Source organism: Micromys minutus (genome assembly GCF_963924665.1).
Source record: "Micromys minutus genome assembly, chromosome: 3".
Lineage (NCBI taxonomy): Eukaryota > Metazoa > Chordata > Mammalia > Rodentia > Muridae > Micromys > Micromys minutus.
In genome coordinates, this window is record NC_137972.1 from 76,379,619 (window position 1) to 76,397,604 (window position 17,986).

General features: G+C 40.1%; 1 protein-coding gene across 1 annotated transcript in view; it reads left to right on the plus strand.

Moving 5' to 3' along the window:
• AKAP13 (A-kinase anchoring protein 13) overlaps window positions 1–17,986 on the plus strand; it is a 274,955-nt gene that overhangs the window by 62,204 nt on the left and 194,765 nt on the right. Inside the window, exon 2 of the mRNA XM_080914648.1 lies at window positions 4,542–4,585. Within this exon, the coding sequence (XP_080770774.1) occupies window positions 4,553–4,585 (33 nt within the window). The 5' untranslated portion in view covers window positions 4,542–4,552. The remainder of the gene's footprint in view (window positions 1–4,541; window positions 4,586–17,986) is intronic.

Below are 17,986 nucleotides of genomic sequence, written 5' to 3' on the forward strand. Positions count from 1 at the left end.
TTTAACAGAGGGAGGGAAAACTCACTACAATTGTACATCTCCTGGGTTCAGGAGCCACCTGAAATCATTATCTTCTGCTTCCTGACTGCACATGCAATCTGACCAGCTATCTGTCTGATGCAGCTCCTGCTGTGCTGTCCTGCCCTGACTGACCCCCTAACAGACCTTTCCTCTCTGCAGTTCTTCTTGTCTTTGGTTACAGTGAGGGATATAAGCAGTAGACTTACCAACTCTTAGTATTTGTTACCGATTTTTCTCTATGGTTTCTGAATTATTTTAGAATTTAATTTACATGCCAGTCTATTTTAAGATGTCAGAAAGATATCTCTGGGTACTTGAAAGTTCATTTAGTATTTCATGGTTTTCTGTGAGACCAGGAAACTACAAGAAGATGAAGCAATGGTTTTTTGGTCTATCTGGTAATGTTCCTTAGGTTCGGTACCTGGTTTCTGTATTTTAATTCTTCCATTTAATCCATCTGTAAGTAAAGAGACTTGGATTCAAATAAGCAGTTTGCCTTAGGAGGAGTAATCTGTTGACGACTGGAGATTTGTTGAGAATATTATGTATCACCTTCCTTTGCCTTTCCTATATTAGCACTTGTTTTTAGCTGATGGCATTTTGAGGCACGGAAGGCTCAGGTGGGTACACACTGCTGTTAGTGCTACAGGTGTCACACTGGCTTGTAACTAAAGGTTGTGACCACTCCGGCTTGCTGGATGATTCTTCTGTTTCTTTCCATAAATAAAGCTTTCTTAAATGCAGATGTATCTATTAGTTTTACATATTTTATTAGAGACATGAACTATAAAACTTCAGATATTTACAACCTGGTCTTTAAACAGTGTTTGTGAACACTATAGATATTTATTTGTAATCTCCTTGTGGCCTTTAAGATTCTCACTCATTTATCCAACCACATTGTTTCTTGTCCCGCTTTCCCTTAGGCCAGCCTTACAGCTATAGAATTTCATGCCTTAGTTTCTGTGATATCTTGTATAGTGATTACATTTCTACACATCATCATCTTTGTCCGTACCACCCCGAACACGCTCAATCTCATCTGAATTTCCACATACCCTTTTATAGGCAATAATTTAAAAGAAATCCAAAATGTTTATTATTGTTTATTTTTGTAAACACTGCACACCTAACAGTCTAATCATGGTGTCTGCACTGTACCCCTTGAAGAAAAGACTGGTAGTAGTTTACATCAAAGAACAGGAGATTGTTTATTCATATGATTGAGACAGTTGGATTAAAATTGGATGCATCTTGTCTTGACATAAAGTGAATATGCCACTTTTATACAACAGTAAAATAGGAAATTTGTGTTCCCTCCACATTTTAAAATAAAGTGGGAAGGACAGAAGCTCCTGGTCACTGTCACTTGCTTATGTCACACCCATCTGAGTTAGGGTTCATTTTAACTCTAGCTAGTTTTACAGAGTTGTAGATGTGTGAGCATACTTCATAGCATCATATTGTTTGAGACTGAATTTTTGTATTTCTTTTTAGTTCAGATGTTAGACATCTTTCACTGTATTTCTCCGTATTGTTAGCTGAAAGCGACTCATTTGAATTTGTGACTTCCTTTAGGTTACTATCTATGGAAGACATTGTAAAGCTTTCTTAAAATTACTTGATGAGATTATTAGGTGTTGCTAATAAAGCATTTTACCATCTTTCCTTTACAGAAGGGCTTAGCAGATCTTGTTGACAAGGACTCCTAGTTGGTGACTTGGGGAGAAACATCTCTATGTTCTAGACGGATTTTGGCTCTTTCCTCTTTTGTCCTTAGTGTTAAGTAATTATTCTTTGAATCAATGAGACGAGGAGAATAGTATGCTCTGTGGAGAAGGAATAAAACATCAAATATAGAGTGCTGTGAGAGTTCTCTTTCTGAGTGTCATCATTTAAGGAACCTAAACATCATCCAGTTCCCCAGCCATTCCTGGAGCCTTCTGGCCATTGCTTTGATTCTTTTTGACAGATGGATTCTTCCTGGTGCCCCGTGTTGCCAATATAACAGTGATCTGACTCTTTGAAAAGTGTGGATGAGCAGACGCTTTGTTGTCCCGCTTTAACCCTTGTGCTGGAGCACTGCGTATGGGACTGGTTTTGTAGCACGTCTAGATGACGTTATAATTCAACACTGTTGTGGCAGCATCAACTGTATGGTGGCAGTCACTCAGAGACGTCACTAGAAACCAGCACTTTGTTTTTTTTTTTTTTTTTTAGCAAATCATGAACATTGCATAAGATGGCTGATGAGTCAAACTGCTTCTCATCACAGATGCTGCCAGTCCTTAGTCCTTATGGATTTCTGGAGTATTAATTACTATGTCTGTTTAACTGATATTTTACTGTGTATAATGGCAGAACCATTTCATAAATTAGTCAAGGCACATTGACTCGTAAATTTATATTTTCTTCCACTTCTGCATCTCAGAAAGGTCTGAATGGGATCTGAAAAACCAATTAAAAGGTCAGCAACTTAAAATTAAGTGGATATTTAATGTACTGAAAAACTATTCAAGCCCATTGACAGCTTTTTAAAAAGATTTATTTATGTATTTTTTTTAAACTTTGTTTATGTGTGTAGATTTATGTTCACTTGGGTGTAGTTTCTCAAAGAAGGGCCATAAGAGGGGATTGAGTCCTCTGGACCTAGAGTTACAGGCAGCTGTACACAGTGGATATTGGTGCTGAGGGCTGAACTCTGGCCCTTTGGAAGAGCAGCAGCAAGTGTTCTTAACTGATTAACCACCTCTCCAGCCCCTAACCTTTCTTTTTAATCTGTATTTCCTATTTGAGTATAATGGCTTGAAGTATATTTACTTAGCTTTTCTATTAAAAAGAGCGAATACATTTCTGGTGTTGGTTTTCAGTGATTTTAGTACAAGTACAAAGTCCTTAAATGAAAACAGGCAAGCAGGAAGGAACACTGCAGGCCTGAGAACAGTAAGGTGAGCAGTTGACTAGAAAGTGAGCAAGGGAAGCTGTAGAGGTGCCTCCTCAAACATGGGGGAGCCTGCCTATGGCGTGGAACTGGTTGTAAATGATTTACTACTAGAATAATGGACCTCCACCACCAATTCATGTTAGTTGCTTTGGGGAGTGAGTATTGATGTCTGTCTGTCTGTCTGTCTGTCTGTCTCTCTCTCTCTCTAATTCTCTCTCTCTCTCTAATTCTCTCTCTCTCTCTCTCTCTCTCTCTCTCTCTCTCTCTCTCTCTCACACACACACACACACACACACACACACACAGCTTGATCTGTGGTAATTCTATGAGGATGCTTATTTTGAGTATGTTTAGATTATTTATGATCATGAAAACTTGACTGTTGAAAACCTCTAACTTTATGCTATTTAGATTTCAGCTCTATTGTTGTGCTTTTGAAATCTGTGAGAATTCACGGTGGTAGTTGTGAGTGATGTTTCTGTACTGCAGGGGTTGCTGGTTAGTATATGCCTCAGTTTTTCTATTATGAATAAAAGTTCAGATGAAGTTCTAATCGAGTCACTTGGTCCTCCTCTGACTCTGGCGAGGTCAGATCCGTTTATATTCAAGGGCGAAGGACCTGCAGTTCTGATGTCTAATAAAATTATGACACCAGACTTTTAAGAGTATGCTATTCTTTTGTTTCTCTTTTTCAGGGTGATGTCTTTTAATTTTTTAAAATATTTTTCAGGTTATATTACATCATTTTTTCTCCTTATTTTTCTTTTCCAACACCTCCCATGTACCCATCTTGTTTTCTCTCAAATTCATGTCCTGTTTAATTATTGTTGTTGCATGTGTCTATTCCTAAATATATCAATACAACTTGCTCAGTTCATATAATGTTACATGTATGAATGCGTTTTCTGGACTGACAGTTGCCATTGGACCATCACTTGGTGTGACCTCCCATGAGGAAGACTGTTTCTCCTGCTCTCAGCATTGCTTAATTACTTCCAGCTTATTGTCTAGGGTTGAGTTCTTCTATCTCAGAGTCTATTTATTTTTGTTGTTGTTGTTGTTGTTGTGGGGGGGGGGTTGGTGAGAATTCAGTTACAAAAATTTGACCATTGATTTTAGCTGTTAAAGGCAAACTATAGCCTTCCTTTTCCAAGGGAAAGGAAGAAATGAAGCGTGTTTTAGTGGTCTTCTGTTACCTACTTTCACCTCAGACGTCCTAGTGGGGTTTTGGGGACACACACTGGTAATCAGTAGTTAATGAGCTTCGATGTCTTGTGAAAGATCAACTAAGGATGTTTACTGTGGAACTGTTGACCTTGATTTTTCCATCTGAAAATTCATCCCCTTCCAGAAAGACTAGAACATAAGTATTCTGTAGCCTTTGGACTTCTGTCTTCTTAAATCTCTAAGGAGAGATGAGCATACACCACTGAGACTTGGGGTTATACTTACAGAGCCATGGGTGACATCAAAGAGTCACAGGTGACTCAGCAACCATTAGATGGCATCTTTTTTATGTTTTCGTTGGCAAATTTTAGATTTATTCTCATCTATTTTGTTTTTTTGTTTGTTGCAGTGTCCTGGGTCATGAAACTAAGTCCACAACAAGCTCCATTATATGTAAGTAAATAATGTGGTTAATTCTGATTTTATACTTATCTGTGTTTGTTTACTTATTTTAATTAACTTGAAATCTCATGTTAGACACACATCTATACACAGTTTAACTGATATAATAATACACTTATGAAATTAGCCTTGGTTTAGTAAGTTTTAAATGACTAATATGTACATGGTACTAAACAGAGAAAAATAGTATTTTACTATTTGAGGTCATCAAGTCAGCCTGGTAGGATGCTTATATGAGGCAGCTTGTGATGTACAAAAATTGCTGTTCTGTTTAATGTTTGCTTACTGTATCTTTGTGTGCCACGTACATGCATTGAGCCTTTGGAGACTAGAAAAGGGTGTTGGAGTTGGATCCCCAAGAACCACAGTTAATGGTAGTTGTGAGTTGCCATGTCTCCTGTGCACCATTGAATGTATGGATACATATGTGTAGTATGTATAAAATTTAGTTTATGGTTTTCTGAATGATAGTTGTGAAGGAGAAAGTAGTGGCAAAGAAATGAGGTAAAAATTCTTATCTCATTATCATGGGCTGTACCAGATGTAAATGTTTGTAGGGTAAATAGTCACTTAGGAATCATCTGCTTCACCCATTTTTATTTTAGACATAAGAAGATGAGGTCTGAACATGGTGTGATAAAGTAGCAAAGCTGTGATCGGAGGCTGTTTCCTGGATGAGTCAGAAAGCACTATAAACATGTTAAATTTTAAAGCCTTTTAAAGCTTCATTCTTTGGGTGGAGGAGATGGCTCAGTAGGTGAAGTATAGGACTCGAGTTCAGATCCCCAGCACAGAGAAAAAGGCGGATGTGGCTGGGAAGTGGAGATGGGAAGATCTGGGAGCTCTCAGTGCAGCTGTTCTCACCATTCAGTGATCTCCAGCCGGGGTCAGTGAGGGAGACTGGCTCAAAGGGAAAATGTACATACAAATGGGGAAGAGACAGACTTTGATTTCTGGCTTTATACATATGTTCATTTGTGTACACACATACACACACACACACACACAGGGTTGGGGGAACTAGGAGAGAGAGCAATAATAAGCAAAACACAATTATTTTAGAGAGGAAAGAATCATTAATAAAACAATTAGATGACTATATGTATAAAGGAATTGACAGCCTCTACAGAAGAAACCTTAAGCTTAGCTTCAAATGTATCTGTCAGCAGTCACAGTTAATGGCGCAGTTTGTTGTGTCTATTTGAAAAAACTTAACAGTATATTCCACGGTGTGTGGACTGAATTAAGAAAAGCAGGTTCAGTATAGCGATGCGTTAGCCAGAGAGTCAGTTCTCTGCACCTAGAAGACAAAGTAGTGAGCAAAAGATCAAAGATTATGTTGAAGTTGTCTTTTAAGTTACATATTTGAGGTCTCCTAGAGTGTTACAAGCAAAGGAGAGAAACTGCTTCAAAAGCAGGAAAACAGTACTGAGACCTTTCATCTCTAAGTTAAGATAAGCACACTGGATCCAAATAATTATTTTACTCAGTTATTGTTTAGAGTTTTATACAAAATAATTTGCAGTAGTTAAAAATGAGAGCCAGGCCTAGTAGTACGTGTCTGTAGTGTCAGCAGTCATGAAGCTGAAATTAGAAGAAATCACCGTATGTATGGGGCCAGCCTGGTTACAGAGTGAGACCCTGCCTCAAAATAAGAGTTATGCACTAGGCAGATGTTTGTATTGTGAATTTTTAGGTGAGGCTGCCTTACTGAATAATTATTTCTTGGAGGAAATGTATTGGTGAATGTAGAGTCACTGGGTTGTAGCTTAGACCAGTTGATAAGTGTATGTTCTCCTCTCCTTACATGTTAGTTCTTGTGGGAATACAGCCTTCGTGGTAGGAAGGTGAATTAGATCAGCAGGGATGTACTCTTTACACCTCCACAAAAGTATTGATTATTGCTAGGCTGGACTACAAGATGTTCTCTGGTGTGGGGGTGATTGAAATGGTGAAAATTTGTAGGAGTGTCCTTCTCTGTGTGGTGATCTTGTAGTATAATGATGGTAGGTGCAAACAGTGTTTTAAAGGAGTTAGAGAACCAGACGCTCTATTTATGAGAAGTAATAGTGTAACGAGTGATGGATGGGACTGAGGATGAGTGTGACAGCTGGTGCCACTGTAAGTGATAGGGTGGGCAGAAGGAAATGCATGTGTTCTTTAAATACACATGGCACATAGCTTTCCTATGAGATGGTGAGCTCGGAACTCTAGGGCGAAGAACTGGGAGAGGAGATAGTCTTTGTCATTACTAAAATACTGACATTTTGACCATGAGGAGAGATGAGCTCTTCGAGAAGGTAACTGAGGGGATGGTGTCAGAATAGGGGACAGTTGAGGAAGACGACCAAGTTGAATCAGAAAAAGAATTACAGAAGGCTTTCAGGAATATTCAGTGGGAGATCCAGATGTGCCTACCTGCTGGATAGCTGCATATCGGTGGCTGCCTCCCAGCACAGAAATCATGAATCTGAAAATTTTGATTGCTTCATTCTTCAGGCATGAGCTGTGTAGCTGACAATGTTATGCATCAGTGTCAAAGTTCGGGCATTCCTGCAAATTGGTATTTGAGCTTTTAGCATTTTATTGCTGGAATAATTAATTTCAGTCATACATCAGGATAAGAAATGAAAATTAAGGTTGAGCTGGGGAAATTCAGTCTTTAATTCAAGTGTCTTGTTTGATCCAGCACTTGTTCCTGATGCTGGAGATTGAGCAGTGAACCAGACAGAAGCCCTCTTGGCACTAGCAAGGAGAGAAAGACACTGATGCAGAAGACACTTTAAAGAGGGAAAGTGTTTTATGAACTAAATAAACCCAGAGTATATGATGGTGCCTGCCTAGGGGTTCTTTTGGGTTGGGTGGCAGAGAAGGCTCCTGAGGGACTTGTCACTGAAGCAAAGACCTGGGTGTTCTGGGGGAGTGCATATCTTCAGGAGAACCAGTGTAGAAACTCTCTGTGAAACTGGCATGGTGCCATGGAGCAGACAATGCTTGGGCATAGTGAGCACATGGCTGGGAAGGGCTGGTCTCCTATGGATGAAGTTAGAGACTTGGGAAATAAGTGGAAACTAGATTGTGTAGGCTATCCAAGGCCCTTAGGTAATCTCCTTGGGCCTGCCATCCCACACAGGGAAGTATAGTGTTAGTCTTCACATGCTCTAGAAGCTAGCCATGCATCAGCTTGGAGTCTCTTTTGATATTGGGATTTAACCTAATGCTGACCTTGGGAAGCCTGCATTTTTTAGGTAGTTTAAGCATATATATTTTGGACTACACATTTGAATAAAAATAGCGTATCTAGTCATTGAGACCGGTGTTGTAGTTGTAAATAGATTCTTTTGAGCTGAGGATCTAGTATAGCCTAGAAGCTAACTTATAACAATCAGGACCCTACTTTTGGAATAGTTCTTGAATTACTTTGTTGAGGGTATGATGGTTGATGTCTCTCTCTCCCTTTTCCTCTCCCCTCACCCCTAGCTCTCTCTCAAGATTAATATAATTACATTTCCCCCTTCTTGTTCTTTTCTCTCCAAACCCTCTAGTATACCTCTCCCTGCTCTCCCTGCATATATATTTCTAAATAGAACCTTTTCAGCCATATAATGTTACTTGTATAAGTGTGTTTTCAGGACTGAGCATTTGACACGGGGTTAAACAGTTGGTGTGCTCTTCCCTGGGCCACTTCTCCCACTCCAGCTTTCTTCAGTTGCCACAAAGTTGTTATGGTGGTTAATCTTGATTGTGGATTTGACAGGATTTAGGAGACAAGCCTCTAGATGTGTCTGTTAGATGTTAACTCAGAAGGAAAGGCCCACCATTTGTGTAGACAGTATGATCCCTGTGGGTTGGTCCTAGGCTCAATAAAAAGGAGAAAGAATGAGCAACATTCATCTCTCTCTGCTTCGTAATAGACAAAATCGGCCAGCTTCTCCAGTCTTGCTACCATTATGGTCTATATTTCTTCTTAAACCATGAGCTAAAATAAGTCTTTTAAGTTTCTTTAGTCATATGTTTTTTTTGTCAGAGTAACAGAAAAGTTATTAGTAACTGAAACAAAAAGCAAAACATTTCCAAAATCTGTTATTAGTCCATTTGTGAACCTACATGGTAGTTGTTACAGTTTTATTGTACTCATTTCACTCGACCATTGGTGACAAACACTCATTTGTGCCACTGATAACTGTTTTTTTTTAAGATAACAACTCTTTAAAAACAAAGTTTATTTAGGCAGTGCCTAAGTTAAAGACATGGCATCCCCATGCCATTTAGTTCTCAGCACCGTTGAGACACTGAACAGTGTGAGCTCAGAATGGGTCATTTAGTAAATGGGCAGGCCAGTGCATTTTTTTTCTCTGCATACCAAGTGATTAGGAAGGCCCACAGCTCTCCTGTTAACAGTGAAAGTCTTACACCGTTTGCATAAATGGAATTCTTTTGTCTTTTAACTAAAGTTTGGTCTATTTCACTTTAACATTTGTAAGTATTTCATTTGCAGTAAGTGTAAGCTCACAAGTACGTGGTGTGACTGTTCGTCACTTCAGTGTCCTCTGCCTGTCATTTATGTTTATATTCTGAGCCATTTGAAAATGGATTATCTCATCGTACACATTTCTTCATTTATTCCCTCGTAACTAAGACATCCTCCTCCCTCACCTAGTACAGCAAATGGAAATGGAATTATAACATCAATGCAGTGATCTTAGAAAATCTAAGCCTATATCAAACATTTTGTGACTATCTCAAAGTTTTTGTAACCCTCTCCTCCTAGCTCAGAATTTTTATAGTATTAGAATGTGGTTATATCTCATTAGTCTCTTAATCAAGAAAAAGTACTTTTTTCATGCTGAGATTTATGCAAAACAGAAGCCACTTATCTTTGTAGCAGGTTGGGTTTTTCCATCTTTCCCCTGGTTTTGTAGGATTACTACGTGAACGGCGTCCTTCTTTCGGTAACTTTCGTTCTTGTTGTCATCTTGAGGTAGGGTCTTGCTGTGTCGCTGTGGCTGGCCTGAACTTGCTGTGTAGACCAGGGTAGCCTGAGACTACAAAGGGATATGCTTGCCTCCCCTGTGCTGGGATTAAACGTGTGTGCCACCACTTCGAGCTGCCATTACTTGTTCATTCATCCATTCATTGGAGAACTGACTTTGGTCTCTTGGTTAAGCTAGTGAATGAAGCTTCATAAGATGGTATGATAAACTGCCCATTTTCTCCTTCTAATGTTCTGTGGTATATTGGATTTTACAGAATGGGGCACCCTTATTCTCTCTGTAAGGTATATCTCTAAATATGGCCTGTTCTGGTTTTGAATGGGAAGTATCTGGCACAGGTTCATATGTTTGAACATAGGATCCCAGGTGATGGTCTGTTTTGAGAAACTGTGGAAATTTTTAGAGGGTGAAGCTTAGCTGGAGGAAGTGGGTCACTGAAGTATAGGCCTTAGGGTGATGATCCAGCCTTCCTGTGGGCCTCAGTGTCTCTATCCATGGCATGGCTGTTGAGACGAGGGCAAGCTGTCCCATATGCCTGCTGCTGTGGAGTTACTGCTGCCATGTCCTCTCAGTCACAATGGACTTTGTCTCCTTAAACTTGGAGCTGGAGTCGACTCTTCCACCCTTACGCTGCTTCTTTTGTGGTGTTTGGTCACAATAATAAGAAAGACAGCTAATGCTGGTGTCATTAGAGAGCTCATTATAGATAGATAACACATTACTTGAGGTTTGAAAAGAACTTCATCTTTACCTTCGTGGATATACGAGATTCCTTTGTTCTTAATCTTTATCAGTGTTTTACCTGTATGTATGGTTGTGTAGCACATGAGTATCTGGTGCTCATAGAGGCAGAGAGGGTGTCAGATTTCCTTAAACTAGAATCACAGATAGTTGTGAGTCACCCCATGGGTTCTAGGAACCAAACCCACCCTTTGGAAGAACGGCATGTGGTCTTAACTGCTGAGCTATCTCTCCAGCTTCTTGCATCTGGTGCTTAACAAATGTCCTTCCCAATTGAGCAACCATACCTTATATGGATTCAGTAGGTAGATAATATGGATGCAGTGGTTGTAGAGCAAGTGAACAAACAGTTCAGATAAGATTATAAAAATTTGAGGTGTGTGTGTGCGTACGTGCGTGCGTGCGTGCGTGCGTGCGTGCGTGCGTGCGTGCGAGCAGGCCTGGCTGGCCTGAAACTCCCTTTATAAACCATGCTGGCCTTGAACTTTCCTGACACTGGCTCCCAAGTGTGCTGCTATCACACCCAGCGCTTGCCAGTGTTTTATGAGCACATGCATGTGCACTTTGGTCTTCTTACTATGAAGAATAAAAGTATGGGCCTTCCCAAGCAGCAGACAGTGAGAGATGCTGTTACAGTCAAAGGAAAGGCTGGTTTTTATAAAACAGCTAGGCCCTACTATCTGTTGTGCCACTCAGTGCTGCTCAGTACAACAGATGGACACTAGTAACAGTAAATAAATCCTCCTGATGAACAGCCCAAAATGAAGCCAGATTTTTAGGTATTAGGGGGAGGGGAGCCTTTGTTGTATCTTGAGCCTGAGGGACAAAGAGACTGGTTTTTGGGGGGGGGGTCAAGACTTAGGAGACCCGGAATGAATTTCTTCGTTTATATTTGGGGTTGTTGTGAACGAATGTGAATATATCTTTAGTTCTTTATAGCAAGTAAATTCTTTGTAGTTAACTCTGTGTGTGAGAGGGGCTTTGTGTGAAAGTCCAGGTCTGGGGAATAATTTGGTCAACCATAGGAATTACCGTATCTTAGGAACTGTTGAGTTGTGTCTTCTTGAAGAAAGAAGAAACTGAAGGAGTTGCCTGTAGTTTTAGAGTGGCCAGATCGAACCAGGTTGCGGAATCTTCAGATTATTAGCTTTATTCATTGGGGTGGGGCAGGACTTGGGTTCATTTGATTTTAAGACAACATGCAAAGAGAAGTTGCAGGATAAGAATTAGAATAAGCGGACAAAGAGAAATGTAGTGATTGGAAGGCTGGAGGAAAAGGAACTATTTGAATAGAACATTGAATGTTCTTGGTCAAACAAACAGGTACTGGTTAGGGCATCTTCATGAACTCTAGAAAGGTAGAATAATTTGCCATCTTTATTTGAAATAGGTGGGAGAAATAGTCTGAATCATATTTTGTAAATTCTGACAGCTGAGTAGCCATCTCATGGAAGTAATTAGGCAGACATGTCATCATACTTAGAAATCCTTAAAAGGGGGGTGAGTTTTTAGCCCTGAGCCAGTGAGGCGAAGGTACTAGAACATTAAGGTATTTCTCAGAACGCAGCTTCTGCACTTCCAGGTGCTTTCTCCATATTAGAACAGTGTTCTTCACGGGTTTCTGAAGTGTTCTAGTGGCCTTTGTGTCTTCTGTGGCTAATGCTATTTCTAGCTGTAACTCTAGAGGAGACTGCTGTGCTAATCACCCTCCCAGATGGTTTGTTTATATTGGATATTGGTGGTTTGATAAAATGACCGGAAGCACACATTTAAGGAGAAGAAAGTAGGGGTGTATTTCTCATCGCCTTCTGTTTTGAATCGCCTTTTTATGCCTCTTAAGTCTGCCTGTTTACTTTTCAGCTGTGGGGACAGAGAGAGTGAGTTTCAGTCAAATGCATCTACTCTTTTTGGAAACACAAAGGCACCCCTCTGACAGAAGTAATTGCCTTTAAAAGTACCAGTCACACATGAGAAATTCTTTTCCAAGACAGGTTCCAACTCAGTACATGAGTTAATAATCATTATGTACCATATGTTTGGGATAAGACTCCCATTTATTAGATTTTCAAGGGGAAGAGACATTTTAATTGAAAAACAGATTCCCAGAACCCCAACAAATACCATTTATTATGTTACTCCCCCCCTTTCCCCTGGTACCAATATTTTTATATGAATAGCTTCTTAGATAAGACAGAAAACATCCTGACAATTGACAAATATTATATGAAAAGAATAGCCAGTACTAGATGCCTTTCTCATTTAAGTTGTGGAAAATAAAAACCTTTCTAGTGATTTTAGCTGTTTCTATTAGACTAATCCTCAAACTATTACTGTTTTTCAACCAAAGACAGAAAGAGAAAGGAAGAAAGAAAGAAAGAAAAAGAAAGAAAGAAAGAAAAGGAGACCTTTCAAATGACATTTTCAATTGGGCAAAGATGCTATGGCTTGCATTTAATATGTATGGTCTAATATGCTCTTCACAATATGCATATAGGATTTGGCTAATGTTTCCACTTTACATCCTGACAAGTATGAGTTCAAAAGGTCCACCAACCACCCCAGAGGACTTGGTGGACTTGTGTTCAGATTTTAGATAGGCTCAGAAGTCAAATGCAGAAGGGAATCAGAAAACCAGGTCCATTTGATCTATATCTGGATCTTGAAATAGAGTGACTTAAGGCTACCACATTGGATTTTTTTTCTCACTTTGGATTTGTTCTCAGCCTCCCAACCATGTGTACTTTATGTATTGGATTGATGGGTTTGTTCATGATAATTAGAACACATTTCAGTCTAAATTCTGTTAGAATCTTCAGCTGGTAGTCAGGCAAGTACTGTGTTCAGAGAGAGGAACCTCTTTTGATTTGTTTTGTTTTAAAAGAGGAACCACTTTAAAAAAAATTCCTGAATGCAGTTTGTGTAAGACAAATTGGGACGAACCACAGAACTTGGGGTACCTGTACTTAAGTCTTCTCAGTGGCCTCAGTAGGAAAGAGAACTAATTTGTTAGTGATTTCCCCCTCCCACTCCCACTCCCGTTCCTGGGAAACATATTTCCACAGCAGGAACTGAAATAATCTGTGATTCACTTTACAGTTAAGTTATATTTTGTTTCTAATTCTGACCTCTTAAGTGGATTATCTGTTTTAACAGTATATTTCTGATAAGTGTTGTTTCAATATTATATTGACTGGTGCACTATCTAGCCAGATCTGAGAATTATATTTAAATAACAGTACTTTGTGAGCCGTTTCGGAAGATACAAGAAAATCAACTGTTGCCCCACGGTATGGGTTTATCAAGGGGAATGGAAGGTTTCCATTCCATCTATTGGACTTTCTAATCCTCAGTGGTTTGAGCTTTACATTTTATTTACTTGGCATTTTTAGAACTAACAAAGGTGCTTTTTGTGATTATTTAAAGGATACATTTTATAATAGCTTTGTATTTCCTAAGCTTTCAAGAAACAATGAGGGGAGTTAAATTTTCCATTAATATTTGAAGAGGAGTCTTGTTAGGCACTGAAAATTAAAATATAATGTTGTGTATGCTTAATTCACTTCAAATAGGTATTATGAAGTACTTGTTACATGAATGGGAGCTGTGGTCTTAGAAGACTGAATTCTTTGATTGGGAGACAGGCTCAAATACATGACTGGTAAAGTACTACAAACAGTAGCTTGTTCAAGTGCCAGATGCACTGCACTCATAGTAAAGTTCACACGGGCAGCAGGCGGAGATACCGCAGAACTAATGGGGACCCACAGGAAGGATAGCTTCTAGAGCACCCCATCTCAGACATGTAGAAAGCTGGGCTTCGGGCCAGCAAACCAGAGTCCTGTACTCCTGGTGCCTACTAAAATCTAGCCATGAACTAACTAGACAAAAAGGTTGGTTTTTAAAGCCCTTGATGAATTATATTAGAGCAGTTTGGGTTGGTTAATGTCTTTCAACATGGCTGATAAAGCAACATATCAGATATACACAGTTATGTAGATTGTTATTTCGAAAGGACAAGTGACTACTCTTTAAGGCCACCTTTCTGAGTAAATTGTTAATAGATTTTGAAGTCACTGTTAAGCGCATACTGTTGAATATAGCATAAGTTTCATCACATCACTGGCAACGGTGAGGACCGAGTAGTTTCTGGGGCTAGCACTTCAAATTGTGTTTTGCAGGCTTTTGTAGTTGTTGTGGTGGTTTTGTTTTGTCATTTTGAATTTTTCACAGGTTCCTTGTGTGGATGTAGATAACAAAAGCCACATCTGCTTTGTAGTGGGAACAGTATGGATCGTGATGCAAATAGACCTGATTTCTATAAGTTTTTTTTTTTTTTTTTGAAATTTGCCTATAGACTGCCTATAGAAACTATGCAGCTAAATGCAAGCAGTATGTTGACATTAGCATTTGGGAGTGTGAAGATCCCCGCTATGAGTGATGCTATGGTGAGTTGGTGGGATGCTGGGTAATAAATCAGTTCCAAATATACAGTTTGTGGCTTGCTTTGAAACACCATCACCTCCTCCTGCCCTTAAACACACACACACACACACACACACACACACACACACACACACACACACCACCACCACCACCACCACCACCACCACCACCACCACCAAACCATTTAGCCTTCAGAATTAGTTTCCTGCCATTTGTCTCTGTGCTGTGTGGAGCTGCGTGCTTTACCCGTGTGTGGAATCCTTCAGGCCTCGAGTCTCAGCTGTGCTGCAGAGAAGACCGTAAACACTTCACATGCGTTTTTGTGTATGTATTTTCCCCATTTGCTCTGTTGGACACTTTGGAAGGGTTGAGGGCAGTGCTTTAAAACACTGTTTTTATCGCTCCCATCGTTACTCAGCGCCTTGCACAAAATAGGCACGGGGGTTTTAGTTAAGTGCTCGCTAGTGGAATGCCGAGTTGTCCTCAGAAAAGAGTTTGGCCCCCTGTGAATGGCTAGAAATGTTTGATTATCTCAGGGAGTCAGTAAGATTTATGTCCTCAAAGGGAAGATCAGTTAAGAGATGAAACTACCCAGGAGAACTTTGTGATCTGGAGCAAGTGACAGAGTGTTCCTTTGTTTTGACCTCTGGGGCCTGTAGTGAGAACTAAACAGCGAAACTGACTGAGCATAAATGTGCTTTAGCCAAGCTGCTGTCCTGTATCTGTTATTTACTTGGAACTCTGTGTGTGCTTTCTTAGTAATCTTGTTCTGCTGCTCTGACAAAGCAGTGAATTAGGAATTGTTTTCTCATTTTGTGGAGGAAGAAATTGGGGTAGGATTTATATTTATAGTTAGCAGCCTGTTGGCTTGAGGATGGAAGTTTTCTGTTGCTTCCTTGACATGCTTTTTCATTTGAAAATGAGACCATTTTTTTAAATTAAAACATGTATGTGTTTGTGTGACTCTGTCTGAAAAACCTGAAAAAGCCACTAGGGGGCATCAGATCCTTTAGACCTGGAGCTGTGACAGATGTGACCCACTCATGCCTAGTATGGGTGCTGAAGTCAGGTTCTCTAAGAAGAGTCCTCTGAGCCATCTCTTCAGCTTCATTGTTCAGGTTCTTAAAAATTATTTCATTCATTCATCCATCCATCTATCATCCATCCATCCATCCATCCATCCATCCATCCATCCATCCATCCATTATGTATTTATTAATTTGTGTGCATGGGGGCACACAAGTACCACAGCATGCCCATGGATGTCAGAGGCCAACTTGCAAGAGTTAGTTCTCTTCCTTAATGTGTGGGCTGGTGGGATCCAGCACAGGTCTGCAGGCTTGGGTGAAAACACCCTTACTTGCTAACCTATCTCCCTGGCTCTATTTACTCCTCTTTAAACCAAGGAAGAGTGGTTGGCTCTTGTATATCCTTGGAGCCCTTCACAAAACTCTGTTTGGATTAACTGCTGACCCCATGTGATATACAGAGCATCTGGCAGCTGGGGTGGAATTCTCAGCTGTCTCTCTTTGTTTTGTCCACAGAAGGAAATGTGAGTTTTATCTTACTGCTCGGGCAATGGTACATTCCTTTTTTGGTTCATGAGACCCACCAGTGTGGATGCGGGCTCATTTCTTACCATTTTTGTTATCTTGCATTAGTTTAAAGATCAGGAATGAATTTAACCTACTCTTAATGAACACAGAATTATGAGGCATCTGTGGTGTTCCAAAATTCTCTTTTGAGGTTTAGCTGACGTTGTCTAGTTCATCTTTGTATTAAGGAAATGCAGGGAGCAAACCCCAAGAATCTAGGTATGCAGTTATTTATCTTAACTTTTTATTTCTTGACTAGGAGAGAGAGGCAGATGTCTGAAGACAAGCTATACTGAGGTTAAAAACCATAGTTTTTCTGGATAGTACAGTTGAGAATACTGCCCCCCTTTTTTTTTTTTTTGTCAGTTGTTGCATATTTGTGTGTGTGTGGGGGGGGCTGTTCCTGCACACTTCTGCATATTTACACATGCAGAAGGGAGTGACAGAAAAGTATATTGTACTTGTAATTGTATATACCTCGGATGATTTGACCCCTGCTCGTACCTTCACAGTATGCTGTGATCCCTACTTAATTTTCTTATATAATCTTATTAAAGAGGGGAGACGGTGTCAGAGCGCCTGTGTCACTTGGTGCGTCATGCAGCTAATAAGGGACAGGGTTAGAATCAAACCACCACAAAGTTAGCAATAAATGTCTATTCTGACATCACTGGGTACCTGATCAGATTTTTTGGAGAGTCTTCTTCTGTGCCTAGTATGTGGAGAGCTGGCTTAGAAGCCTGCTGAACTGGCTTTATTGATGTTTGGAGGAAGAAGAAAATGAAGGATAATACATAACCAAGCATGATAGTAACTGAGAGTTGGGCGAGTTCAGTAGTCAGGCCAGTCTGCCCCCTTCTGCCAGCAGCAGAGTAGGGAAGAACTTAGCTTAATTAGCTTGTTCTCACAGAGAGGAAGGGGAGAGGAAGGCTGATGTTACTCACTGATGTTACCCACCAGCTGTCAGCTTTCCTCAATGAAAATTTATAAACAAATAAGCAAATATCTGATCCTGTTTCAAAATGGAGAATACACTGTCTCTTTACATGTTAGCCTAATTATCGTAGCAGTTCCACATAGTTTTATGAAACAGTCCTGAGAGGGGGAGACAGGTCTGATAATGGTGGATGGAAAGGTGGTGGGAAAATGAGTCCTCCTGGGGATAGCAGGCTTCTCAGGGCAGCTGGGGTGCCCAGCAGACAGCAAACAGGGAAGATGGGTGGGGGAAAGTAAGCAAACCTGTATGGTTCAGGATCCACAGTCCTGATAAAGGTGGGTAGAGAGGTGGAGGGAGAATGGAGGTCCACCAGAGACAGCAGACTGCTCAGGGTAGCTTGGGGGGAGTCTAAATCCAGCCCCCTCCATCCAGTTTAGCTGAGCTTATTTAGCAAAAACAAACTAAAGTGAGCTGTGTAAAAGGCAACAGAAAGAACTGGAAGATTAGAACTTTAGGAATGCTGATCTCTTAGGGGACAGTTACATACATTAACTGTTTTCAGAATGGCTTGTATTTTATTTCTATTTCATCTTAAGTCTCAAAATTCTTGTTTTGGGAGAAAGAAATAGATTTATTGGGCGCCATCTACTGGTTCTGTCTAATAGACCAAAGAAGTGAAGCC